General features: G+C 48.2%; 2 protein-coding genes and 1 long non-coding RNA gene across 3 annotated transcripts in view; all 3 read left to right on the plus strand.

Annotated features, from left to right (window-relative positions):
• Window positions 1–17,969, plus strand: part of ACLY (ATP citrate lyase) — an 18,463-nt gene extending 494 nt beyond the window's left edge. The window contains exons 2-28 of the mRNA XM_066204797.1: window positions 153–275; window positions 1,264–1,326; window positions 1,602–1,792; window positions 2,651–2,730; window positions 3,178–3,308; window positions 4,638–4,756; window positions 5,244–5,380; window positions 5,776–5,837; window positions 6,011–6,128; window positions 6,255–6,409; window positions 6,817–6,907; window positions 7,299–7,328; window positions 9,063–9,204; window positions 10,924–11,092; window positions 11,966–12,070; window positions 12,314–12,510; window positions 12,667–12,748; window positions 13,108–13,218; window positions 13,745–13,872; window positions 14,066–14,159; window positions 14,412–14,566; window positions 14,912–15,062; window positions 15,652–15,795; window positions 15,969–16,082; window positions 16,586–16,668; window positions 16,908–16,984; window positions 17,158–17,969. Coding sequence (XP_066060894.1) covers window positions 153–275; window positions 1,264–1,326; window positions 1,602–1,792; window positions 2,651–2,730; window positions 3,178–3,308; window positions 4,638–4,756; window positions 5,244–5,380; window positions 5,776–5,837; window positions 6,011–6,128; window positions 6,255–6,409; window positions 6,817–6,907; window positions 7,299–7,328; window positions 9,063–9,204; window positions 10,924–11,092; window positions 11,966–12,070; window positions 12,314–12,510; window positions 12,667–12,748; window positions 13,108–13,218; window positions 13,745–13,872; window positions 14,066–14,159; window positions 14,412–14,566; window positions 14,912–15,062; window positions 15,652–15,795; window positions 15,969–16,082; window positions 16,586–16,668; window positions 16,908–16,984; window positions 17,158–17,252 — 3,147 coding nt within the window. The 3' untranslated portion in view covers window positions 17,253–17,969. The remainder of the gene's footprint in view (window positions 1–152; window positions 276–1,263; window positions 1,327–1,601; window positions 1,793–2,650; window positions 2,731–3,177; window positions 3,309–4,637; window positions 4,757–5,243; window positions 5,381–5,775; window positions 5,838–6,010; window positions 6,129–6,254; window positions 6,410–6,816; window positions 6,908–7,298; window positions 7,329–9,062; window positions 9,205–10,923; window positions 11,093–11,965; window positions 12,071–12,313; window positions 12,511–12,666; window positions 12,749–13,107; window positions 13,219–13,744; window positions 13,873–14,065; window positions 14,160–14,411; window positions 14,567–14,911; window positions 15,063–15,651; window positions 15,796–15,968; window positions 16,083–16,585; window positions 16,669–16,907; window positions 16,985–17,157) is intronic.
• Window positions 17,970–19,079: 1,110 nt separating this feature from the next.
• Window positions 19,080–22,805, plus strand: KLHL11 (kelch like family member 11). The gene is made up of 2 exons (XM_066205087.1): window positions 19,080–19,564; window positions 19,783–22,805. Exons 1-2 carry the CDS (start codon window positions 19,080–19,082, stop codon window positions 21,377–21,379), a joined length of 2,082 nt encoding a protein of 693 aa, XP_066061184.1. The 3' UTR covers window positions 21,380–22,805.
• Window positions 22,806–22,882: 77 nt separating this feature from the next.
• LOC136301863 (uncharacterized) lies at window positions 22,883–25,319 on the plus strand. The gene is made up of 2 exons (XR_010723948.1): window positions 22,883–23,305; window positions 23,820–25,319. It is a non-coding gene; the product is annotated as an uncharacterized lncRNA (long non-coding RNA).
• The last annotated feature ends 295 nt before the right edge of the window (window positions 25,320–25,614 follow it).

Here is a 25,614-nt window from a genome sequence, read left to right on the forward strand (position 1 = left end):
GGAGCTGGTTTTGCCAAGATTAAAGGAATTTTGCAAGGACGTGTGCTGTGCAGTACTGATTCAAGTTTTTACTTCTCTATCTGCAGAGAACCACTCAATCAAAGTCATTTCCTAATGCTTCTTCCTTTAAATCTCTTGCCCAACCTTTGTAGCGTTTAGTGGTGAAGCCAGATCAGCTCATTAAGAGACGTGGGAAGCTCGGGCTGGTTGGGATTAACCTCACTCTGGACCAGGTGAAGGCTTGGCTCAAGCAGCGCCTGGGCCGGGAGACCACGGTGAGTGCTTTGCTTTTGTTCCCAGGACAGTATAAAAGCTGTAAAGTCACTGGTCCTCTACTGCAGCCAGCCCATGTGCTTTGGCTGATTGAATGTTACTTCAGGTCCTTATTTTAACTCAGTGCTGATGTGTAATATTTATTTTCCTGGGAATGACAGTGCAGTGCTAATGATAATGAAGTGCCTGCCATCCCTGCTGCTGTGCGTTGGGAGCTGATGGAGTTGTGCTGCCTCAAGGAATTTATGCCTTTGGCTCTGCTGGGATTGATTTGCTGCTGGCTCTGAGCCGGTGTGGCAAGAATTGGGAAACAGCAGGAGCAGCATTGTGAGTGCTCCCAGTTCTGAAAACGATGGGTGTGGAAATTACTTGTTTAGCTCGACACGACAGCCTTATCTAAAGCAAGGACTTGGCCACAGACTTGGGACCACTGGTGTCCTCAGAAGCAGGGAGTATCCCCCAGTGTCTCCTGAGCCTGGAAACATAGGTTTGGATAACAGGAAAGTACCTACACAGAACAGTTCCTGAACCCATAAGAAGAGGCTAAAGGATTCTCTTGCTCTTCTGTGCTCCCTGATACCATTTCAGAGTGAAGACTACTCTGAGGCCTCTACTCCTGCCACTAGCTCAGGAATTCCTCACTTCTGAATTTTCCACTACTCCAAGAGCAGCTCAAGTCTCGTGTCTCACTGTGCTGAGCAGGACTCAGTGACAGTGCTGTCTCTGGGACGGGAGAAGAGCTGTCCTGGTGTAATTCTGATACCACTCTGTCCTGTTAGGAATGGGAAAGGTGACCGACTCCTGTAACCAGATATCCTGGGGTGACAGTGCTGAATGCTGTGCTGGAGAGGGAGGAGTGGTTCCCCAGGAGGCACAGTGGAGAGGGAGCAATTTTAGAGCAGTGCTGATTAAGTCTCAAAGCTGTCCTTATGCTGTCACAAATGTGCTGGACAATTGGTTATGGGTGTTTATCTTGTCTTCTGTCCCCAGATTGCTAATGCAAAAGGAATCCTAAAGAACTTTCTGATTGAACCCTTCGTCCCTCACAAACAGGTTAGTACACCATTAAAGCAGACCTTTAAATCCCTTTGGACTTGCATGCTTACCTGGATTGGTACAGTGGAGAAAGCAGAAGCTTGAGAGTGTGCTGTTGAGCTGACAGTGTTGCTGCACACCCCTGGGCAGTGTCAGTGCCACTCCAGCACTGCTGCTCCTTGGGAAGCCTGACATTGGGCTCAGCTGCCCCAGTCCCAGCACTGACACAAAAACCTCTCCTGGGTCTTCTCTGGGTATCAAAGGTAAATGTTTGTCCCTGCTCTGTGGCGCAGGAGGAAGAGTTCTATGTCTGTGTATATGCTGCCCGTGAGGGAGACTATGTGCTCTTCCACCATGAAGGGGGTGTGGATGTGGGAGATGTGGATGCCAAAGCTCAGAAGCTGCTCGTGGCAGTGGATGAAAAGCTCAATGAATCGGATGTGAAGAAGCATCTCCTGCAGCATGCACCAGCTAACAAGAAGGAGTAAGTACAGATGCAGTTCTGCGTAGGACCAGCCAAGCAGCAGCTGCTTTCTTTTATCTCAGTGCCTTGTCTCTCTGACCTTATCTCAGCTGCCTGTAAAACCCAAAAATAAGGTTTCCTAGTGCTGAGCCTTTACTTGGCAGCAGCACTTGTCAGGCTGCTTAGGTCTCAACCTGAGACTGGAGACATGTACTGAATTCTGATCCTTTGTGCCAGCATAGAAGTTTCTTTTGTTTAGTGAAGTAGTGATGAGATGTGGCTCTGACTGCTAATTCAGAACTTCCCTCTCCCTTGCTCTGGCCTGATCTCCAAAGTTACTGTCCTGTTCTTCCTTCTGCAGGCTTATCTGAGATGTTAAGGCTTCTGCATGTCCCTCAATTAGATACCCATACCTAGTTAGCTTAATATGAGTCATGATTTTTCCAAACATAGCGTAATCCTCGCTGACATTGTGCAGTACTGAAGGGTGAAGGAGCCTGTCACTCCATCAGTTCACTGCAGCCTTCTCCCCATCACAGCTAACGAAACTCAGATCTGACGAGGATAGCTACCAGCAGGGAGGAAACGATGTGCTTCTGACTTGTGGGGAGATAAATCAGACTGCGCAGCTCTGACAGTTGTGAGCAACTGTGTCCTCAACAGAGTTTGGTGGAGGGTAATTAAGATGAGTCATCAAGGTCTTCCTTCCCTTGAGTCATCCATCACCCAGGCTCCATCCAGAGAAGATGAATGAGAATAAAAGAAATTGCTGCCGAGTAGATTTGCAGATTGCCACTAATACCAACGAACAGAGCAGGCTGTACTTAGATTTGGCTGCTTTCATTAACTTGTGTTATTTTTCTTTTTTTTTTTTTACAGCATCTTGGCCAGCTTCATCTGTGGCCTGTTCAACCTTTATGAAGATCTGTATTTTACGTACCTTGAGATCAATCCATTAGGTAATGGATATTTTTGGAAGCAGAACTTTGTTCTGAAATACTGAAATGTGTTCTTGATCCTTCCTTTGGTTCTGCAGTTCGCAACAGCACCAGGTGCCATGTGCAGAAGTATCGAAGTGGCAGTGATATGTCTTTGAGCTGTTCATTCACTGAATTAAAAATGAGGAAATGAAAACTTCCCTTGAAGGGAATGTTAAGGCAGTACTGAAGAATGTAAAAATTGCATTGTTAGAACAAAACAGCCCCTGAGACAGAGCCTGGACCATGGCCACATTTACTGGTTAATTCCTCAGGGAACTTGCTGGGGCTGGTCAATACTGCCTAGTGCCAGGGGAAACAGCAGTCATCCATCTTTTGCAATGATGTCTGTATGGTACCAGATGTTGGAGTAAATCTGTAATGTGTCTCTGTACAACCTAGAGCTAATTGTGATGTTTTTCTCTGCAGTGGTGACTAATGATGGTGTTTACATCCTTGATTTGGCTGCGAAGATTGACGCGACGGCTGACTACATCTGCAAAGTGAAGTGGGGGGATGTGGAGTTCCCCCCTCCTTTTGGCAGGGAAGCTTACCCTGAGGCAAGTGACAGCTGGGATTCCTTCACTGTGTCCTGAGCTCATCATTGCTTGTATGCCCATGGCATTGCTGTTTCCAGTGGTTTTGTTGCTGTGTCTCAAGCACCTTGGCAGTGCTGTCCGTTATAACCTGTGCACAGGTAGCTGTAGTCCTAGGACTGCTCAGAATCACACTCTGAACTGCAGTTGCTTCCCAGCTCTGTTTGCTCAGTTCTTTAATTCAGAATTGACTTTTTTTTAAATGGAGGCCAATATTGAACTTTCCTCAGCTGTATGCCAGAGCTCTGTGCCTGTGCAGAACTTCCTTTTGTGGTTCCTGCCCAGGTTGCTCCCCTCAGCATCACTATTTTTCTCTTGGAGCAGTGGTCACTGGGAGCCCTGTAGGAGCTGCTGTTCCATCAGTGTTTCAGTGACAGATCTGAAAGTAGAGCAGCAGCTGTGTGCAAATGCTGCATCCAGGCATGAATGCAGAGAAAATAACCACTATTTCTGAAACTTTTAAGTAAGAAGATGTGGATACACCTGTTTTTCCAGAAAGTGAGGATGAGATGAGGGCTGCAGGCAGCGCTTTATTGCAAAGCTAGCAGTGCCTGTTCTCTCCCGAAATTCCCTGGATCTGTATCCAGACACAGGTCCGAGCAGCTTCAGAGGCTGTTGGAAATAGAGCTCTCTCCTTAATTATTCTGTTACTTATTTCAGGGGTCTGCTCTTCTCTCTCCAAAAAGATTTCTGTCCTGACTTTTTCATTTTAATGATTATAATTATGCTTCAGTTGGAAGGTTTTTGTACTGTGGCCAGGAAATCCATTTAGCTGTTCCTTTCCATGTAGCTTGCTGGATGCCAACATTCAACTCAATTTGCTCTTAAAAGGATTAGTTCAGGTTTTGTCTCTGAATCATCCCTCTTGAGTCCCTGGGAAGGTTGTTATGGCAGAGTCTTTGCTGGGAATGTTAATGAACTCTGATGAAGTGCTGCTCAGCAGCCTGGCACACTGGGCTGCAGGAGCACCATGTTGAGCCAAATTACAGCTCTCAGTGATTGTGTTCATGGCTCTAGCACAGCCAGAGTGGTCACCATGGGTGAGATGATTTTTAGATAACCTCAGGTCTCAGACAAGGTCTGAACAGACTTTACAGTTCTGTTCAGATTTTGTGCCTGTCGTGTGATGGAGGGATGGAGCTGGGCCTCTGTCCCTGCCAATGCTGTGTTTGTAGGTCTTCTGTCCTGATGAGGTGTGATTGCTGTGTGTCCAAATGCACCCAGCACTATGAACCCTTGGGATGGAAAAGGCAGGTGCAGGAGGAAGCTGAGGTTGTGCTGCTCTCTCTGCAGGAAGCCTACATTGCTGATCTGGATGCCAAGAGTGGGGCCAGCCTGAAGCTTACGATCCTGAACCCCAAAGGCAGGATCTGGACCATGGTGGCTGGTGGTGGTGCTTCAGTGGTGTACAGGTAATGGAAGTGAGGTTTCCAGAGGGCAAGAATTTCAACTGCTGGGAGAACATAATTGCTGCAGCCTCTGGGAAGTAGACTCTCCTAAAGGCATTTTTCCTGTACTGTGTCGGTTTGGGATCTCTTCAAAGAAGATGCTGTACAGATTTTTCACCAGGCTATGGAACATACTGTCACCTATGGAATTTTATTTTGGAAGGGTTAGGGTTAGATACAGTTTCTTACAAAGATACAGTCCCTTTTTGACTTAAAAAGAAACAAGCTGGCTGGAGGCTGTTGAGGGCAGTATGATTGTTGTAGTGGTCACTGAGTTTGTATCTGGGGAACACGATAAGATTGTGACTGGCACCAAGAGGAGAGCAGCTTTTAGCAGACAGCACTGTCCCTCTGTTAAGAATCCCACTTCCACAGGGATTTGGAATACTTTAGGAGCTTTATAGTAAATCAGATTAACTAATCTCTTAAATAACTGCTTTTTTATTGTTAGTGACACCATTTGTGACCTGGGGGGTGTGAATGAACTGGCGAACTATGGGGAATACTCAGGAGCCCCGAGCGAGCAGCAAACCTATGACTATGCTAAAACTATCCTCTCCCTCATGACCCGAGAGAAGCACCCAGAAGGTAAGGGAGATGCTGCAGTTCCAAAGCTGTGAAGCTATGTCTGGCAGAAAAAAATGGACAAATCTGGGCTGTTACTATGCTTTAGCCTTCCTTGGCAGAGCTTTCAATGTACTGCTGCCTTCTGAAGGAATCAGGGATGGATTTCTGTCAGCTCTTGCTTCAAAGAGAGGACTTTTGGTTTTCCATGGGGCCTGAGAGATCCCTGTCAAACATTCTTGCTTTGTACAGAGCTCTTATCTTCCAGGCTCTACTAAACTCAACTGCTTTAGGGTTTTTTTTCTAAGAAACACAACTGGTTACTCTGCAATTTTGTTTCACTTTGTCCTTATCTGCTTCCTGATCTTGGAGTACTCTGCACTTGAAATGGTTTTACTTACCTGTGTTTCTTCCCTCAGGGAAGATCCTGATTATCGGAGGCAGCATTGCAAACTTCACCAATGTAGCAGCCACCTTTAAAGTAAGTGACCAGTCTCAAACATCAGCAAACACACAGTTGTTAGCCCCCAGCCCTTCTTCCCAATTCCATGTTTGGCTGAGGCTCATAGTCCATCTCTTCCAGGAGTTCCTGAGATGATGGGACAGGGTAAATGTCTGGCTGCCTGGGTCACCTGTCATGTGTGTTTCTTTTAGGGCATTGTGAGAGCAATTAAGGATTTCCAAGGCCCTCTGAAGGAGCATGAGGTGAGGATCTTTGTACGAAGAGGAGGCCCGAACTACCAGGAAGGGTTACGTGTCATGGGAGAAGTTGGTAAGGATCGAACTTGTCCTTAAGTTTTGTTCTTGCATCTTGTTTCTTCCGCTTGCTTTCTGCTGAGCTTTCTCAAGGTTAAATGCTTCACTTTGGTAGGCTGACTGCTCTTGTGTACTTCCACAGGGAAGACCACGGGGATCCCCATCCATGTCTTTGGCACGGAGACCCACATGACAGCAATCGTGGGCATGGCGCTGGGCCACCGGCCGATCCCCAACCAGCCGCCCGCCGCAGCCCACACTGCCAACTTCCTCCTCAACGCCAGCGGCAGCCCCTCGGTGAGTTCCTTCCCCACTGTGAGAGGAGGTGTGGGTGAGGAGCCTCGTGGAGGCAGCTGCCCCTGTCCAAACAGGCTGGAAACACATTTTGGCCACCAGTGTGTTTGTAGGAAGTTTTAGGAGAACAAATATGACTCTACCGGTGCAGTTTATCAGAGGCCACCCCAATGCCCATCTCACTTGTGCAGAAAATGTGGCCCCTTAAAGGTGACAATGTGACTGTTGAACCTACTGGGTCATTCAGTTGTCTGTCACTTGACTGAATTGGTCTGATCTGAAAATTCATTTTCTCTGGTTTTCTTTGTAGTAGACCAGTGTAGCCAAAGTGAGGCCACCTCCTCCTCCTCTGTGCTCCAAGCCATACCTGGAGCACTGTCCCTCACTGACTTGGCTTCTGAATCTTTCAGACTCCAGCACCGAGCAGAACTGCCTCCTTCTCTGAGTCCAAACCTGATGGTATTGCTCCAGCTAAGAAGGCAAAACCAACAGCACCTCTTGGTAAGTCCAGCCCTGGGAGCGCTGCTGGCAGTGCTCTGCTGTTCCCAAAGGCAGGATGGGCATGAGACATGCTTTTTTTCCTAGATAAAAAGGGAAGCAGTTCTGTGGGTGCCTGCCTATCTTTGTCTTGAGTGTAGTTAAGTGGTTTTGGCAGCTCACTTGTGCCATGAGCTCATACACATGGCGTGTCAGAGTTGCCCTGATCTGGGATGTTCAGGAACAGCACAAGAGGAAGTATAGTGAGAGGGCTTCACTCTGCTTGCTTTTTAACAAGAGCAAACCCAAAAGCCCTGAATGCTGTGGAGAGGAGGACTGCTGCAGCTCCTGCCTAGGTGGGCCAGCAGCAGTCAGGTCTGTCATACCATTGCATGAGTGATTCTCTCTTTAACAGATTCAATCCCAGCCTCCAGACCTGGTTCAGGTAGGACCTGTGTGACCAGCTGAATGTGCCTGGCCTTGCTGGCAGCTGACTTTTTCAGTTCTTGGTTTTGTTGCTGTTTTTTCTCTCCAAAAGTTTGCTGTGTTGTCTGGTCCTTTCCTCCTGCCCAGCATATTTAGCTGTCACCATGTGAACTCCTCAGCTGGTTTTTCAAGCGCAGATCACATATGCCTCTGCACAAATACTTCCTATTTCTGGGGGGAGAGGGCCAGGTCTCAAACAAACTTTTTTTCTTCCCATCCCCCGCACAACCATCACAGAGAAGAACAGCTTGAGGCATATAGTGAAAAGCTCTGTTCCCTTTGCTTTCCAAAAGGAGGAGTCACTAATTGTGACCTATAACTGGTATCTTTTTTCAAAGAGAAACAACTGTAGTGCAGGGGCCCTGGTTATCAGGTTTGGAAAGTACAGAAAAGTCACAAGTTAACTAAATGTTGCCTTAACAGTCCAGCAAACCATTAAAGCCTGTGCTCAGTGAAGCTATTTTATAGGGACTTTAAGACTCTATTGGGCTCTGTGCTGTGTGAGAATAAACTGCTGAACTGGGGGCAAAGTAGATCTTCAAGTTACCTCCCTTATCATGAGGAGGGACAGTAGAAGGGGAATTCTTGGATTGTTGCTTGTGTGCTCTCAGTCAAACATCATTGCCTCTCTGAGTCTGCATTTTGGTGTTCCTGGAGACACTCATGGTACCCCCTTGCAGGCACCTGCAAGATAAACAGAATTTTCAGTTCCCTAACGACAAGTCATGTTGCAGTGAATCTGAACTGTGAGTGTGTAGGGCTGGAGAGCAAGAACTGAATTTTTTTGTTGAAGTCAGAGGAACAGTGTCCTGTTTAATCCCTAATGCTGTTTACCTTTGATCCAAATCCAGAAAGGACTCAGCAGTAGCCCAAGCTGGCATCAGCAGGTGGATCAGCTCTGAATTTTTACGTTTTAAAATTAATTCTGCCTGGAATCAGAAGGAGGGACTCAATGTTGTGCTGTGACAAGTGGTGTAAATAGATTTTAAGCCAACAGTCCATCCTCACTGGCTGAACTGTTGCTTTTCCTGTGACTCTGTCCCTTGAAGCCAAGTTTTGGGCCAAATATAAATTCTTGGAGCTATCAAATTTGTGTTGAATTCTGATCATTAAAAAAAAAAAAAGAAAACCCAAGTATGTTGAGCTCCTTTATTTTCTTTGTTCCCCCTATTTCCTGCCTGGTTTTTTGTTTGTTTGTTTTTTGTGTTTTGGTGGGGTTTTTTTAATTTCCTATTATTCTACTGTGGTGCCATGACCAGCTTCCCATGATTTGCTCAGACTGTGGGCTACATGCAAATACATGAAATTCAAAGTTCTCTTCAGCTTTGTATAAGAAAACTGGGAGAAATATGAAAGGCCTGTGAGAGGAGAAGCAGAGGCAGTTTTCACTTCTCTCCCCTACCAGCTCTCCCTCCTGTGATTCACTTGCCCGTTTAGTGAACCCCAAAACCTGGCTGTTGTGTTCAGAATCCAGGGAATGGGTTGCTGCTTCATCTACAGTTTCTTCCTTAATTTGGACAGTGTGGCTACTCCATCCTGCAAACTGCAGTTCATCTCCTGCGTTCAGTTTGGGGTGGGAGGGAATACAGTCATCCAGGAGCCTTTCAAAAGGCATTTGGCAAAGTTGCAGTTTGTGTCTTGCTCAGGTGTGCAGTTTGAAGATGGTTTGGTTTTTTCCCCTCTCTCTGAGCAGGTAAAGCCACAGCACTGTTCAGCCGCCACACCAAGGCCATCGTGTGGGGGATGCAGACCCGGGCTGTCCAAGGAATGCTGGACTTTGATTACGTTTGCTCCCGGGATGAACCCTCGGTGGCTGCCATGGTTTATCCATTCACGTAAGTAGCCTGTGACTGCGCAGCTTTTCCATCTCCCTCCAACTCTTCTGTGACCTTCTTCCTCTCTGTCTCTGTGGTTCTTTAGTGGAGCTCTGCCCTGGTCTCCATCCCTGCTGGAACACCTTCTCCTCTGCTCCCTTCCACCCCCAGGTTGGCTTTGTAGGCTGCTTTCTTCAACCATTGATTTTGGGCTGCGCTGTTGAGACAGCTTCATGTTCACCACTGAACTGAAGTTCCATTTCATGTGCTTTTAAAAGATGCCCAAATTCTGTTCTTCACTCAGTGAGTAAGGCAGGTGTGACCACCTGGGCTTTCTTTCCAGCCCCCTGGCTCAGCACAGGCAGGCTGTGTAAGGCTTCTTCCACTCACCTGCTGTTGGCTGTGTGCTTCTCTGAGACACCTTGATTTGTGCCTGCAGCAGCAGGAATTACCCCTCCAAATATTATACAGAGCCATAGCTCTGTGACAAACCAAAGCAGGTATGTAGCCAAACAAAGTTAAAAAAAAATTTTTGTTCATATTCTTTCCAATAGCAGCAGTGGTTACTTAGCAGGCAGGAAACCTGTGGATCCTTCAGTGGGATAGAGAGTTTCCTTGTGGTGTTTATCCTCTTCTACTCATCTCTATAGGGATGAGAGGGGCTATTAGGTGTGCATGAGCTGTTTTATTGTACCTCCTCAGTGTGGGGGTCTCCCTGTGGGACAGCTAGGGAGCAGGGAAACAGCAGCTGTTGCTTCCAGTACAGTGAGGTGGGAGCCCAGAGCCAGGCAGGAGCTTTGGTTCATTTCTGTGGTATTTACAGACATCCTGGAGAGCTGATGTCTAATCAACCTCTGTCCTGCAGAGAATTTTTCCTCTTGACAATTAAGACCTTGTACTGTTATTCTACAGCTCTGATGGTAATTGCAGCTCTGTAATAACTTCTCAGCAAGTGCAAACCTCAGGGTACTGAGTGCAGGCACATCCATTTCTGTAGGTGGGTGGCAGCCTCTGGCAGTGCTGGACTTGATTAAGGAGGGAAAAAGCAACAGGGATTGAAGTTTAAGGCTACCTATAATTATCTGGTTCTGCTTGACCTTTTGGAGGGAGCCAGGCTGGCAAAACCTGGAATATTCTGTCACCAGTGTACTGGGATGGGAGCACAACCACTATCCACACGCTTAAATGGCTGCCTAGTCAGACTTCGCTGCAGTTCCAGTCAGAGCATCTGCTGTGTATGAAATACCAACAGTGAAACCTTCCCAGCTGCTTCCCCTCCAGTGCCTGTGGGATGGGCAGAGTCCCACTGTAGCAGGATTGGGAAGCTGACTGGCCCTCCCATTTCTGTCCTGGCTGTTCCCCCAGTCCAGTGTTAGTACCAGCCCAGTGACACAGCTTTGCACACCTCTCATTCATTACTCTTTCTGTGCCTCATTCTGTCTTCCAGCTTGGAGTAGAGTTAAGGCTCTGGTAACTTCACTGTGGGAGAGCTTATTCATCTTGCTGGATGCCTCTGTCCCCATTAGCTCGTCTCCTTCCATATGCTGCTCTGTCCTATTCTCTGAAGAACCTTCTGCTGTCATATGGTCCCTCCCCAGACACGCTCACGTGCTCGTGAGTGTCTCAGTCAGTCTCGGGGGCTGAGAATGGGGTTTGTAAACTCCTCTGTCTGCATGCACTGTGTCCCTTTGCCTTTCCAGCAGCCTTAAGGTCAGGGCTCTTCCATCTTCTCTTCCACAGTGGTGACCACAGGCAGAAGTTCTACTGGGGTCACAAAGAAATCCTGATCCCAGTCTACAAGAACATGGCAGATGCCATGAGGAAGCACCCAGAGGTGGATGTTCTCATCAACTTTGCGTCCCTGCGCTCTGCCTATGACAGCACTGTTGAAACCATGAATTATCCCCAGGTGAGTGCAGGATCCAGAAGAAGTCCAGATGAAGAAGGGAGACCCTGTCAGCAGGGTACTGGTGTTTCTTAAACCATGGTCACATTAGCAAATTGTCTTGGTCTTCTGTCTTAGCAGATAACCCCCAATTCTAACCTCTTAAAGAATGTAAGGAGGATGCTGGGGGTCCCTGGCAAATCCTAATGCTGGATTTGGAATTTAAGAGGAACTTGGTGCTTCTTGATTAGCAGTAACTGCTTCAGGCTGACTATAGTATAGTGCTGCTCTGATGTGCAAGTGTGGCATACAGGTAAAACCTTACAAAAGAAAGGCCTTGTAAAATCATGGCTCAGGCCTGTTACTTTGGCTAAGTATAGCTAATAGCTGGCCTGACAAGTATCTGTGAGAATCAACCTGTCAGCCTGCACCCATGAGAAAGGAATCTGCACCTGTGTCAAGAAAGATTCTACCCGTGTGAAACATCTTCCTCCCAGGAGGCAAGTATGTAAACTCCATTAGAGAGGAAAGTTTTTGACTGACACATACACTAGCAAATACTAGTCAATGGACTGAGTTACAGTAATTTGCTAACCAATTAGAATTAAACACGATGCTTTCTGATAACCATACAAATGTGAGCTGTGAAGAATAAAGATTGGCTATTGTGGATGAAGAAACAGGTGTCTTTGTCCGTCCTTACTGCAACGTGCAAGGGGGAGAAAATTCCCTGACCAGAGCATTGAGCCTTTTGTGGAGATCATGGCAGCCTGCAGATTCATGCACTGGGCCTTGCTGGATGAGAGTGCACAGAGTGACCTCCCAAGTATGACCTTCCTGGGGCCTGACAAGGGGCTGCTCTGTGGGGTGCCAATGGTTTTCTTTCTCTTGCTGCAGATCCGCACCATTGCCATTATTGCCGAGGGCATTCCGGAGGCCCTGACACGAAAACTGATCAAGACAGCTGATAAAAAGGGAGTCACCATCATTGGGCCTGCAACTGTAAGTACTGGTTGGCCGCCTTCTCCTGTCTGTCTTAACCTTCAGATCAGCTTTCTCCAATGGATGATTTGTATCCTACAGTCCACTTTGTCTTTACTCACAGGAAGTGCATGCTAGTCTCCCATCTTAAAGTCTTTGCCATCCTCCTTTCTATATATAAATGCTAGCAAGGCTGCCTTACACAAATGTTCCTCGGTTTCATGATTTTAAAGAGGTTTATACCTTTCTCTTATTTGCTTTTAGGTTGGTGGGATCAAGCCAGGTTGCTTTAAAATCGGCAACACAGGAGGCATGCTGGATAACATCTTGGCATCAAAGCTGTACCGTCCTGGCAGCGTGGCCTACGTGTCCCGCTCTGGAGGGATGTCCAATGAGCTCAACAACATCATCTCCCGAACCACCGACGGGGTCTATGAGGGGGTGGCCATTGGAGGAGACAGGTATGAACGAGTTGGCACCTTCAGTAGGAACTGGTTTTCAAGCTGGTCAATAGAATTGTTGGTAATTTGGAGAAGGAAGAGCAGGTTGGGTGTTAATTTTTCTTTCAGAAAAGTATATGAAATAAACTACTACCATTTCCCCTCTATTGCACACAGATATCCTGGTTCAACTTTTATGGATCATGTCTTGCGTTATCAGGATACTCCAGGAGTGAAGATGATTGTAGTACTGGGGGAGGTGAGTGAGACCACTTCAGTCTCTGAGAGAAATACCTGTATGTGGTTTTTGTTTTGGGAGCATCTGACCCCATTGCAAGGATGCTAAATAGCAGCTAATTCTGCTGTTCTTGAATATTCCAAGTTTTATTTCTTGCTGCTTTTGCCAAAAGAAATTGAATACATTCCCCAGGCAAGCATAATCTTCCCTCTTAAAAAAAAAAAAAAAGAAAAAAAAAGAGAAAAATCAGGAGGTTCTGTTCTGAAACTTCAGCCATTACTCTGTGAAAAAGGAGAAAAACTCCCAGCAACACTTCTGAGTGTGTTTTGGAGCTGGTTTTATTAAAAGTGCAGCTTGGAATCATCTCTCTCTCCCTGCAGATCGGAGGCACAGAAGAGTACAAGATCTGCAGGGGTGTTAAAGAAGGCCGAATCACCAAGCCAGTGGTGTGCTGGTGCATTGGTACCTGTGCCACCATGTTCTCCTCAGAGGTATGTGCAAAAAGGGGGGCAAATGCATAAAATAAGCATATATTCACAACAGGAAGAAAAACAAATTCACTCATTGTACCTAAACCTTCCGGAACTGGCAGTAGTAACTTTAATGTGCTAAAGCTTATAAATATAAGTGATAAATATATCTTGCACTTCTATAGTTTTGTCACAGGAAATTTGCAGGGGGTTCTGCTTACTTGTGGAGGGACCCCAAAGATCCCAGGGAAAGCAACAAATTCCAATAGCTGCCTGTTTCTGGAGTGGGGATGGTGAAGATCTATCTTAAGCAGCTCTGAAGTGGGGCAGTTTAGGGAGGCAGAATGTGAGCGAATGAGCCTGGAGGGATTCCAGATCAGAGCGTCCCTGTGATTACCCTGCTGGCTCTGACTGTAGCCAGGAGTTTTGGTAGCCCAGAGGAGACAGATGTGCAGCCATTGGTGTTCCCAATCAGGACTCTGTTTTGCTGCACTCTCTGCAGGCAACAGTCTGTATTCCTTAGTGCTCTCTCTTTTCCTGTTTGTAGGTGCAGTTTGGCCATGCAGGAGCTTGTGCCAACCAGGCCTCTGAAACTGCTGTAGCAAAGAACCAAGCCTTAAAAGAAGCTGGAGTGTTTGTTCCCCGGAGTTTTGATGAGCTGGGAGAGGTCATTCAGTAAGTCACAGTCACAGGGCACCTTCAGCAGTGGACAAAAGCTGTCAGGGCAGTGATTCGGGCCTGTTAGGGAATATATTTCCGCTTAAGGAAAGCAGCTTCTACTCATTGTGGGGTTTTTAAGGTCTAGGTTAGATCACCTCGCTTGGATCTCTTGGAAGGACCAAAGTTACTGAATGGATTCTCTTCCTAGGTCTGTGTACCAGGATCTTGTGGCCAAAAGAGTGATTGAACCAGCTGAGGAAGTGCCTCCTCCAACTGTGCCAATGGATTACTCCTGGGCAAGGGTGAGCTGTGCTGGTTTACCTGCTTTTGGGTTTCTTGGAATCAGACAGGGCATTCATTGGCTGTGATTCTGGATGGCACGCTGGGGGTATACCTTGTGCTTTGTAGTGTAGTGTGAGCTACTGGCTGTGCTGGTTCTGGAAGCTGCCCTGAGGGGCAAGCCTGAGGCATTGCTGTTTGCCCACTCTGCCCTGTGCTGCCCCTCTCTGCTGGTATGGGTTGTCTAACATCCAGTCTTTGCACTGCAATTCCAGGAGCTGGGACTGATTCGCAAACCAGCTTCCTTCATGACCAGCATCTGTGACGAGCGAGGGCAGGAGCTGATCTATGCTGGGATGCCCATCACTGAGGTCTTCAAAGAGGAGATGGGAATTGGAGGGGTTCTAGGCCTGCTCTGGTTTCAGAGGAGGTGAGGCTGCTTTTGTGAAAGCTTGCAGATTCTTTGGAGTTTTTCTTGTTTATTAGTAGACTTTAAAACAAAAAAATGTAATTCCATGATTCCTTTGTGAAGATAGATTCACTGGAATGCCATCTCTGTATTCCCTCCATGACACAGTGTCAGCATTTTGGGTTGCATACAGCGTGTTTTAATCTCAGGACGAAGTTTTCCATGAGTCTTGTGGTGCATTGAGGAAATGTCTGTATTTTGATTCACACTGACTGCTTGTGTTGCCTCATCTCTAGAGAGACTGGGGGACTTTACAAACATTTGCATTTGTGTTCTGTCCATGACTGATGTGGTGTCTGTGCCCAGGTTACCCAGGTACGCCTGCCAGTTCATTGAGATGTGCCTGATGGTGACTGCAGACCACGGGCCGGCCGTGTCTGGAGCCCACAACACCATTGTCTGTGCCAGGGCTGGCAAAGATCTGGTTTCAAGCCTCACTTCAGGCCTTCTTACTATTGTGAGTACCTGATACTCAGGAGGTTTAGCTTTGTTACTCATTACTCTTCTAAGTTTATTACTACTAATTTTTGGATTGACTGCAGAGTCACAGACTGGTGGTGTCTGTCCACTCTTGAATTTCAACTTTAATAGTTTGAATTTTCCACACTTTGAATTTCAACTTTAATGGTTTGGTGCTCCCTGTTTCAAACCTGGTTCATTTTTCCAGTAAGCCAAAAACTTTGTCTCCTTTGAGTCTAGAAATATAGATCTAGACTCTAGGTCTAGTTTGTCTCCTTTGAGTCTAGAAATATTTTTGTAGCAGCCAAACTGCTATCAGTGTTGACTCTGTTTGGTTTCCTGAACTCTTGACAAGTTACTAAAACAGACACTGGATTGCATCTTTCCCCATGTTGTCTCTAGCAGAGATGCACTGGCTCCAAATTGACACTTGTGTGAGAGATAAGCAGATGCTTTCTCTCGGGTGCCTGTCCAACTCTAATGTCATGAATGCCAGAGACCAGGAGGGTGGATGGGGGAGATAATCTTGGGTTTGTATCTTAATTGTGGAGTCCTTTGATGTAATTGCCTTTATGTCCTGCACCCAGGGTGACCGGTTTGGGGGAGCACTTGATGCTGCAGCCAAAATGTTCAGCAAAGCATTTGACAGTGGGATTATCCCCATGGAATTTGTGAATAAGATGAAGAAAGAAGGGAAGCTGATCATGGGCATTGGACACCGAGTGAAATCAGTAAGAAAACTCCATTAGGACACACTGGAGGGATTTTTAGGGATGGGTGGGGGAGAGCAAAACCAAAGCAATTTGCAAGTTTCAGAGGCAGCTATTGACCAAATTCTCCCAAATCTACAAAGGGTATCAGTAAGAGGCAACATCATTGACTGTAATGTGCTCTGAACTTGCAGATAAATAACCCTGACATGAGAGTTCAGATTCTCAAGGACTACGTGAAGCAGCACTTCCCAGCCACTCCACTGCTGGACTACGCACTTGAAGTAGAAAAAATCACAACTTCCAAGGTGAAAGGCGCCAGCATTGAACTGCTCTGGGCACTGGTTCTCATGGGGGGAAAAGTGACTGGGGCTTAGCTGTATTTTCAGTGCAGTGCCTCATAAATTGTTGCTGGGGATTGTGTCTGGAGGAGAGTTGAGGCCAAGTACAACTGCTGTTTGGAAAGGCTGAAGGGATTTGGCTACCAGGAAAATGCTAAACAAGCCAAACCATCATCCGTGTGGCCACTGTCCACACTGGCGCTGCTGGGGGTAAATCTGAGGCTGTTGGCACATGTGCTGGCCCATGACTGGGAACCTCTGGGGGTTGACCCAACAGACCCCTTATTTAGGGCTGGTTTTCCAGCATTTCCATTAAGTGTAGCTCTTGCTCAGGTGGCTGAGCAGCCTCTCCATAGCTGGGCTGGTGTGTCCTCAGCCACAGGCAGCCTTCAAATCACCAGTGTAAGGTGCCAGGTGAAGACCATTTGCACTGTTGACATCTTTATTGGGGTGTGTTTTATTTCCTGCAGAAACCAAACCTTATCCTGAATGTAGATGGTATTATTGGAGTGGCCTTTGTTGACGTGCTCAGGAATTGTGGCTCTTTCACACGGTGAGTGAGGGAGGGCGGCTGTCCGTGGATCATGGTCCTATGGAGCTCCACTGCCAGCTCCTGAGGGGCAGAATTCCATGACACTGGGAAGGAAACATAGCCTGGCCTGGCTTTTGGGGGCAGAAAGCTGTCAGGGGAATTTGTGTGGCTTCTGGTACTAGAGCAGGTGGCAGCCCATCTGAGATTGATTTCTTAAATAGATGATTACCAGGAGCCATTTATTTTCCTTTTCCTTGCAGGGAAGAAGCAGATGAATATATTGATATAGGAGCTCTCAATGGCATCTTTGTACTGGGCAGGAGTATGGGATTCATTGGTGAGTTTCCCATGTCCTCCCTGCCCCTTCCCCTTCCTCCTGAGGCTGTCCTGCCCCAGGAACACCTGACAAACCTGAAACCCCAGGGGCATTCAATGCACTCCAGAAATCCAACTCAAGACAGACTAAGAGGAGGGACGGGACTTTTGTAACATAAACCACTCCTCTTTCAGGACACTACCTGGACCAGAAGAGATTGAAGCAGGGCCTGTACCGTCACCCTTGGGATGACATATCCTATATCCTGCCAGAGCACATGACCATGTGAGAAGCTGGTGTTGCCTTGGAATGCACCAGGACAGAAGCCTGTCCAGGGGTCAGCCACAGTGGGACTGTGATGTATAAAGATGATTATTTGGACAGAGACATTGAGCTGCCTGGTCAAACTGTGCAAAGCGACTGTTTTATAAAGATAGAAACTTAATCTAATAAAACCAAAACTTGTGCTATTCCCTCTGTTACCTGCTGTATTTAATACTGTCTCTCACACTTTTTATTTTTTCTATTCTCATTTCATTTTGTTTCCAGAAGTAATTTAGGCTTGGGGGGTAGAGTTTGGCTCACAGGTATGCCTTACTGAACCTAACTCTGGTAACAAGCTGTACCTTTCCCATGAGGCGAATGTGCCTGTCATTGCCATAAGCCTCAACTTTGGATTTTTTTGTTTTTCATTGTTTTTCAATATGTTTACCATGTTCTTATCCTTGGTCTGGCTGTACCTGAATCCAGGGACCACTGCTGATGTATAACCAATGTTAATCAAGCTGGTGTAGTAATTTAAAGTGTAAAGTTGTAACATACTGCTGTGAAAACTGTGAAATCCCTGTGTCTGTATTTATGCAAAGAACCTCTCCTTTCCTCTGACTGCTACTCTGTGCACTGTCACTCATGTGATCTGCAGCTGCAAATATATCAGTAATAATTTCAGTGTCCTCCTTGTCTGTGTATTGTAACCAAACGCAAATAAATACACATTACTAATTTATTCTTTTTCCATCTCTGGCTTCTGCAAGTTATCCCTAAACAATGTCTAAGGGCCTGTGTGACAAGTTTTCATTTAACAAAACAACAACCTTCAAGGCAGTTACTCTTGAGGGCCTGTTTCAGGTGGTTTAAAAGGGGAGAAATAAAAATCAAACCGCATACACATTTCACTTTGCCTGTTGCAGTATAGGTCAAAAAGATAAAATTCAGTAAAGCAGAGATTAAACAGAAGGACACAAACAAGCTGTTGATTGATGGAGCATTATACAAGATTTAGGGAACTGCACTGTGTGTATAGCAAACATGAAATAACCACCTACAGGTCACTGCACAGTAATTAAAAACCCGGTGTACCGCGGAGTGAGAGAATTCCTAACTGCTCAGGTGCAGCCTGCGAGGGCGTGGGGAAGAAGATGATGATGAGGATCACCCGAGGCTCCGAGTGGCTCTGGTCCGTGGCACCTGAGCCCCCCGATGGCGCACGCGGCCCCGGGGCGCCCCCACGACGGGGAAGCTGAGCGGGCGCGGGGTCCCGGGGGCTCCGGACTGAGGGGACGGGGGATAGTGGGAAGTCCCGAGGGGTCCGCGGTGAGGGGACGCGGTGTCCTGGGAGGTCCCGGGGGCTCCGGACTGAGGGGACGGGGACCCATGGGCGTCCCGAGTTAAGGGGACGCGGGGTCCGTGGGGTGTTGAGCTGAGGGGACGCGGGGTCCGTGGGGTGCCGGGCTGAGGGGACGGGGTGTCCGTGGGGTGCCGGGCTGAGGGGACGAGGTGTCGGTGAGGTGTTGAGCTGAGGGGACGCGGGGTCCGTGGGGTGCCGGGCTGAGGGGACGGGGTGTCGGTGAGGTGTTGAGCTGAGGGGACGCGGGGTCCGTGGGGTGCCGGGCTGAGGGGACGAGGGGTCGGTGAGGTGTTGAGCTGAGGGGACGGGGCGTCAGTGGGGTGCCGGGCTGAGATGACGGGGGGTCCGTGGGGTGCCGGGCTGAGGGGACGCGGGCTCTGCGCGGGTCGCGGGCGCAGCGCTGGCCCCGGCTCCCGTGGCGGCGTGGCCGCCGTTGCCCTGCGGAGGCGCGCTCTCTCCGCCAGGGGGCAGCGCCGCGCCCCGCCCGCCATGTCGGACAAGATGGCGGCGGCAGTGGCCGGTCCGCAGCCACAGCTCGGTCCCAGCCCCGGCCCCGGTCCTGGCCCGCCGACGGCCGAGGCGGAGCGCGGGGGCCCGCGCGGCGGCGCGGCGGGCGCGGAGACTGAGGCGGAGGAGTTCGAGTGCCCGGCGCACTGCTCCGACCTGGCCTGGCGGCAGAACGAGCAGCGCCGCCACGGCCTGTACTGCGACATCACGCTGGCTTTCGGCGGCGCGGGCATGGCTCGCGAGTACCGGGCGCACCGGTCCGTCCTGGCAGCTGCCACCGAGTACTTCACGCCACTGCTCTCGGGCGGGTTTGCGGAGTCGCGCTCGGGTCGGGTGGAGCTGCAGAAGTGGAGCTCGGAGGGTGGCCCCGACCCCGACACGGTGGAGGCCGTTATCGGCTTCATGTACACCGGTACCATCCGCGTGAGCCCCGGCAACGTCCATGAGGTGCTGGAGATGGCGGACAGGTAAGTGCGGCCGGGGCGGGGGCTGGCGGGGACCGGCTCGCGGCGTCAGAGCATCGCAGACTGCTTTGGGTTGGAAGGGGCCTTAGAAGTTCATCTCGTTCCACCTCCTGCCATGGGCAGGGACACTTTCCTCTATCCCAGGTTGCTCCAAGGCCCATCCCACCTGGGCTTGAACACCTCCTTTCACCTCCTGTTTAACTCCTTTCTTTGTTCTGCAGGTTTCTACTGACCCGGTTGAAGGACTTCTGTGGAGAGTTTCTGAAGAAGAAACTGAACCTCTCCAACTGCGTGGCAGTTCATAGCTTGGCCCACATGTATTCCCTGAATCAGCTGGCCCTCAAAGCGCAGGATATGATCAGGAGAAACTTCCACAAAGTCATCCAAGATGAGGAGTTCTACACTTTGCCATTTCACCTAGTCCGGGACTGGCTCTCAGACTCGGAGATCACGGTAGACTCTGAAGAAATCCTCTTTGAGACTGTTTTGAAGTGGGTTCAAAAAAATCCTGAGGAAAGAGAGAGGTACTTTGAAGATCTCTTTAAGCTGCTAAGATTGTCTCAGATGAAACCCACATACCTGACTCGCCACGTCAAATCTGAGCAGCTGGTGTCAAGAAACGAGGCCTGTGTGAAGTTGGTGTCCGAGGCCGTGGAGAGCCATGCCCTGCGCTCTGAGAACCTGCAGTCTGGGAACCTGCAGCATTCCGCCTGTCCCGCCTCGCTGCTGCCGCGCTTCGGCCAGAACATGGACGTCATCATGGTCATCGGCGGTGTGTCCGAGGGCGGCGACTACCTGAGCGAGTGCGTGGGCTACTTCATCGATGAGGACAGGTGGGTCAACCTGCCTCACATCCACAACCACCTGGACGGGCATGCCGTGGCCGTGACAGAGTCCTACGTGTATGTGGCCGGCTCCATGGAACCGGGCTTTGCCAAGACTGTGGAAAGGTACAATCCAAACAGAAATATTTGGGAGCAGGTTTCAAACCTGATCACCAGGAAGCATTCCTTTGGCCTTACTGAAGTGAAAGGCCACTTGTACAGTATTGGTGGACATGGCAATTTCAGTCCAGGCTTTAAAGATGTGGCCATCTATAGTCCTGAGCAGGACAAATGGCTGAACCTGGAGTCGGCGCCAAAGATCCTGCGGGATGTCAAAGCTGTCTCCGTGGAGGACCGGTTTGTGTATCTGGCCGCCCGCACCCCGGTTGACAGCGACAGCGAGGACGGGCTGAGGGCTGTTATTGTCAGATACGATGCTGAAACCAGGCAGTGGCAGGATGTGGAGTCCCTACCCCTCATCGACAACTACTGCTCTTTCCAGATGTCTGTTGCCAACACTAATTTCTACCACACGGCATCGTGCTGCCCCAAGAGTTACCCCATAGACAATGAGGAGGCCAAGGGAAAGATCTCCAACAGGGCTTCGGATGAAATCCTGGAATCCTTGCCCCCTGAGGTCCTGAGCATTGAAGGAGCAGCTATTTGTTACTACAAGGACGACGTGTTTATCATTGGGGGCTGGAAGAACAGCGATGACATTGACAAGCAGTACAGGAAGGAGGCCTATCGCTACTGTGCTGAGCGGAGGCGCTGGATGCTGCTGCCCCCCATGCCACAGCCCCGCTGCAGAGCCACTGCCTGCCATGTGAGAATCCCCTTCAGGTGCCTGCAGGGAACACAGAGGTACCCCATGCCACAAAATCTCATGTGGCAACAAGATAGAATAAGGCAAATGCAGGAAAGGCAGATGCAGGAGATACACCGATACTCCCTGAGCTTACGGAGGATACCACGCTCCCAGATCGAGTGCTAGTGTCTGCAGTGTCACTCCTGATAAGCCTAGGAAATAAACCCATTTGTTAGGCTTGATGTGTCTTTATAAGACGTGAGGGTGTGGATTGGATTTTATGCATAAAACCAGCATCTGTTGTGTGCTGAAAATTCAGAAGCTCAGAAGTTGAGGGTGCGTGGAAATTGAGACACTCCATGAATCCAACAGTATTCCTTAATGATGCCCAGGGAAAAGCTGTAGCCTGTATCGGGCTGTGAAATGTCTCTGGGAGCATTAAGCCTGTTACTTCTCTCCTCAGATCTTTGGTTCCAAGGGTTTCTGTAGAGTTAGTCTCTAACAGTTCTACTTGGAACATCAAAGACCTCTCTCTTAATAATTTAGTGGTTACATTTGTGTGTGCTTGAAAGCACCTGTTTCATTTGCACTTATCTCTTGACATTCCTTTGATTCTCTCCTCAGTGACTAAACTTCACAGGATTGCTGTTGGTGTACTTGGCTTTCCCAAGCTGGAGGCAAGTGCAATAGTTCTGTATGAAACAAAAGCACAATCTTTCTTTATGAAATTACTTCAGGATCTTTCTATGTGTATTAAATATTTTGTATTTGTGTGTTATAGAGAGGCTGCAGAGTTTGTTTATAAGTGGATGATTGGCTGGACACAAGACACTTGCTAAAAGAGAGCTTGAGGCAGTGGTATTTTTTTTTTTTTAGGTGTGTTTGCAGGTTTGAGTCTGTGTCTGACTCAATCTTGAGAACTTGGGTCAACAGCCTGAGCGAAGGAGTGACAGCCAGCGATGAGCCATCCACCCACCCTGGTTGTTCAGTTCAGTCAGAGTGGATCAGTGAGAGTGGGGTTATTTCCCGGGAATACAGTGAAACCTGAGCTACTCGTAGATCTTTTCTCAAATGTTGCACGTTTTAATTGTAGTGAAAAGCAGTGGAAGAGCCCCTGCTGTTCCCAGTCTGTCTCTGACAATCGGAAGCCTTTGCCCTGCTGTGCTGTCCCAAGGGCCTCCCAGCAGCTGTGCTGCAGCTCTGTACCAAGCTGGCACGTGTGCTTCTGCATGGGGGAGAGCTGGGCTTTCAGAGTCTCCAAGTATCTCAGTCTCCCCACTCCCCCACTTGGGGATGAGATTTAAGCTCATTTAAACACCTTTTGGCATTCTGAGGTGGCTGTATGTGCAAGTGCCCTGGTTGGCTCTGGATTGCTTCCTGCTGCACTCCCAGGGAACAGCACATGGGATAGTCCCTTTGGAGTATCCCTGCCTCTCGGTTACCTGTCCCACTGAGCACTCCTCCTTCCCAATCCAAGAAGCTCCAGGACCCTTTCATTTACAACAGTTTCAGTGCGTACTTCCTACCTCCTTTTCTCCCCATCCTTCCCTTCTTTTGAATGTTCCAGGTGTTTTCCATGCAGTGTAACTCAGGATCTTAGGGAAGGGAATGGGAGGAGTAACCTGGGTATTACATAATTTGTGTAGACACACCTTTCTGAAAAATGTGTTAGTGTTCTTGGTTCATTGATGATTTGCTGGTGGTTTTGATGTGGGTGACTTCTTTGCAAAGAACTTTTAACCAATTTGGGGTTTGTTTTGGTCTTAATTGTTTTGCTTCCTGAGCTGCTCATTCTCCTTTTCTAGTTCAACAGGCAGCCCAGATCATATCTGAAACTTGGGGTAAGTCTTTCCACCTCTCAGTGTGTAAAGGTTTCTCCGATGTATATGTCCCTTAATGCTCCACTTTGTGGTTCATGGGCCACTTTGATATCAACAACTTGTCTGTTTGTGAGAGAGTCTGCAGCCTTAGTTAAAAAAACTACCAAACTTGAAATTCTGCAGAGTTTGTCTCGGTTTACTTCTCTGTGGTAACCATGTTGTATTTTCTTTGCCTGTTTGGTTGTTGGGGCAGGTGAAGTCTATGCTACTGGCTTCATGCAAGAGGAAATAGGTGAGTTTAAGGTGATGTTTGCAGGTGACTGTTCCCAAGCAGCTGCTGCAGGCTTGTAAGCTGGGGATTGATCCATGGAGTCTGGCTCATGGACTCTTGCAGTCTGACTGGAGTAGGTGCAGAATTGCTGCTCCTGCAGCAGTTTGTGATAAAGTGTGCAAATGCCTCCAGTGCTGAATCCATCAATGTAACAGCAATTTGTGGGAGCTGATTCTAAGATACTTTCCCAGACTTTGCACCAAAGCAACGGAGAGGAGTTCATGTCCTCCACCCTGCTGAACCAGCTGGAGGTATTTAACAGGCAGTTGGAGAGTCCTGGGTCACCACCACAGCTCTTTCCAGGCTCTCTTGTAGTCTATCATCAAATACAGACAATTTGTAGAGAGAAACACCAAGGTGGTTCTTTCAGTTGGAATAGGAGCTGAATATTTAATGCATGGCACTGTGCAATAGAGGCGAAAACAAACCTTGCAGTGTTGCTTTTTCTAAGCAAAATTGCTATTGCACTTCCCAGGAGGACTTTGAGCTGACGGACAAGCTGTGGCATTTACTAAAAGCACTCCACTCAGAGGCAGTGTGAGCCCAGCCCCATCCCTGGACAGGTAACCCGTGTGTGCCAGCTGCATGCCCTGTGTGCTGTGCTGTCCCTCCATGTGCTCTGGGCTGGGGGGGCCTGGCAGCAGCACAGGCTGCTCTTAATGATTGCTCTGCCAGTTCTGGGATAGTTTTAAGCAGCTGGGCTTTTTTAGCCTTGAATTGCAGGGGACCAGTGGCACTGATGTGGTTTGTGACTGATAGGTCGAGTGATCCATTGCATCACATGAGGTGTTGGGAGAATTGCATTCATGGCTGTGGCTGCCACAAGTTTAGCCCACAAGCCTGTGAATCCATGAGAATTCCACATGCCCTTGACCACCATAGCTTGCTGGGTGTTTATCAAACGATCCCATAAACAAAAGCCTGGGAATTCTTGCCGTGTGTTTCCAGAGGCTGGTCAGCTGTCAGCAGGTTCCCAGTGTGCGTTCAGTAAGGGTGAGAAGGCTGGCCTTACTGAGGGTAAAAAGGACATTGTGGGGAGTTTTCCTCCTCCTTAGGACAATCACACCTCTGCAGCTGTCCTGATACCTGCCACCAAACACACATGTCATGTCCTGGCTTTCTGCTCAAAGTACCAGTGGCACCTGCCAGGTGCTGGCGGTCACTTTAGTAACTCCCAGGGGCCATATGCATACATAATACTTTATAACTACCTGGATACTCCATTAGTAGCCAGGGGTTGTGTGTGTTTTTAATGGCTCCCTTGCACATAGTGGGAGACCACTGCAGAGATGAAGCAAACAGCCGGATGTTACATGTGCTGTGAACAACTGTAACCAGCATTCTGCCTGACTATTGCAATGGCATTTTTTTCACCATTACACTAAATATTAAAATCCAAACTCTTGGCTTATCTTGGGTGTTGTGGAATACTGTGGAGGTTGGCAACAAACCCAGTCCCAAGCAATTAGAACTTTCTATGTTGTTCTTAATACAGCCATGTAACAGGGTGTTATAGCATCCAATGGGCTTTAAAAAGCAAGCGTAAAGAAAGTGGTTTGTGGCTTGGATTTATTTTCAGCTCTGCCCACCTTAACTTGGGGTACAAGCCATCTCCTGTTTGACAGTCCTGGGTGGATATGATAAAACAGGTGCTCTTGAGGATCTAACCCTGTTACTAATATGAATGTAGAGTGTGGAACTAATGAGATATTTGATGACCATTAATAATCAGATTCTCCTCGTGAGTCCATGTCACTGTGGGTTGCAGCAGCTCTGCTCTCCTGGCATATTAACAGAGGGACAGCAGTTTCCTGGGGAGCAGCACTCCTGTCCTTCTTACCTGTGAGGTAAAGTAGTGTGTGTTATAGATCCTTTAAAACAGATCCTGCTGTCCTGTTCTTGACCTTAAATACACTGTACTAAAGTTTATTGTAAGAGGTGAATTAATGAAAATAAACCTTTTATTTCTCTAGCATTCTGTTGTGCTTTTGATTTTTGAAGTTGATATTTAGGGTGTGGCTGATACTCATGTTGGGTAGTGCTGTTGAATGCAAATTTGAAATCCTGATGATCCTTTTGGCCTGTTACCATCGTTTCTATTTTAGAACAAGAGAACATACTCCCTTGCTGCCATGGGGACTTTATTACCTGAAGAGAGCTATTTACACAGGCATCCAATGATGAGATGCTCAGAAGACTTTATTAGATACACAGAACTATTTACACAAGCATCCAGTGATGGCTGATCACAACACTCCTAGCCAAGGGGA

Source organism: Chamaea fasciata, unplaced genomic scaffold (assembly GCF_029207755.1).
Source record: "Chamaea fasciata isolate MVZ Bird 193981 ecotype frontalis unplaced genomic scaffold, bChaFas1.0.hap1 SCAF_27, whole genome shotgun sequence".
NCBI lineage: Eukaryota > Metazoa > Chordata > Aves > Passeriformes > Sylviidae > Chamaea > Chamaea fasciata.

Excerpts from the sequence above, each read along its gene's own strand:
- KLHL11 (XM_066205087.1), top strand. The coding sequence starts at position 19,080 with ATGTCGGACAAGATGGCGGCGGCAGTGGCCGGTCCGCAGCCACAGCTC. Across the intron at positions 19,565-19,782 it reads GTGCTGGAGATGGCGGACAG|GTTTCTACTGACCCGGTTGA; the intron begins GTAAGTGCGGCC and ends TTTGTTCTGCAG.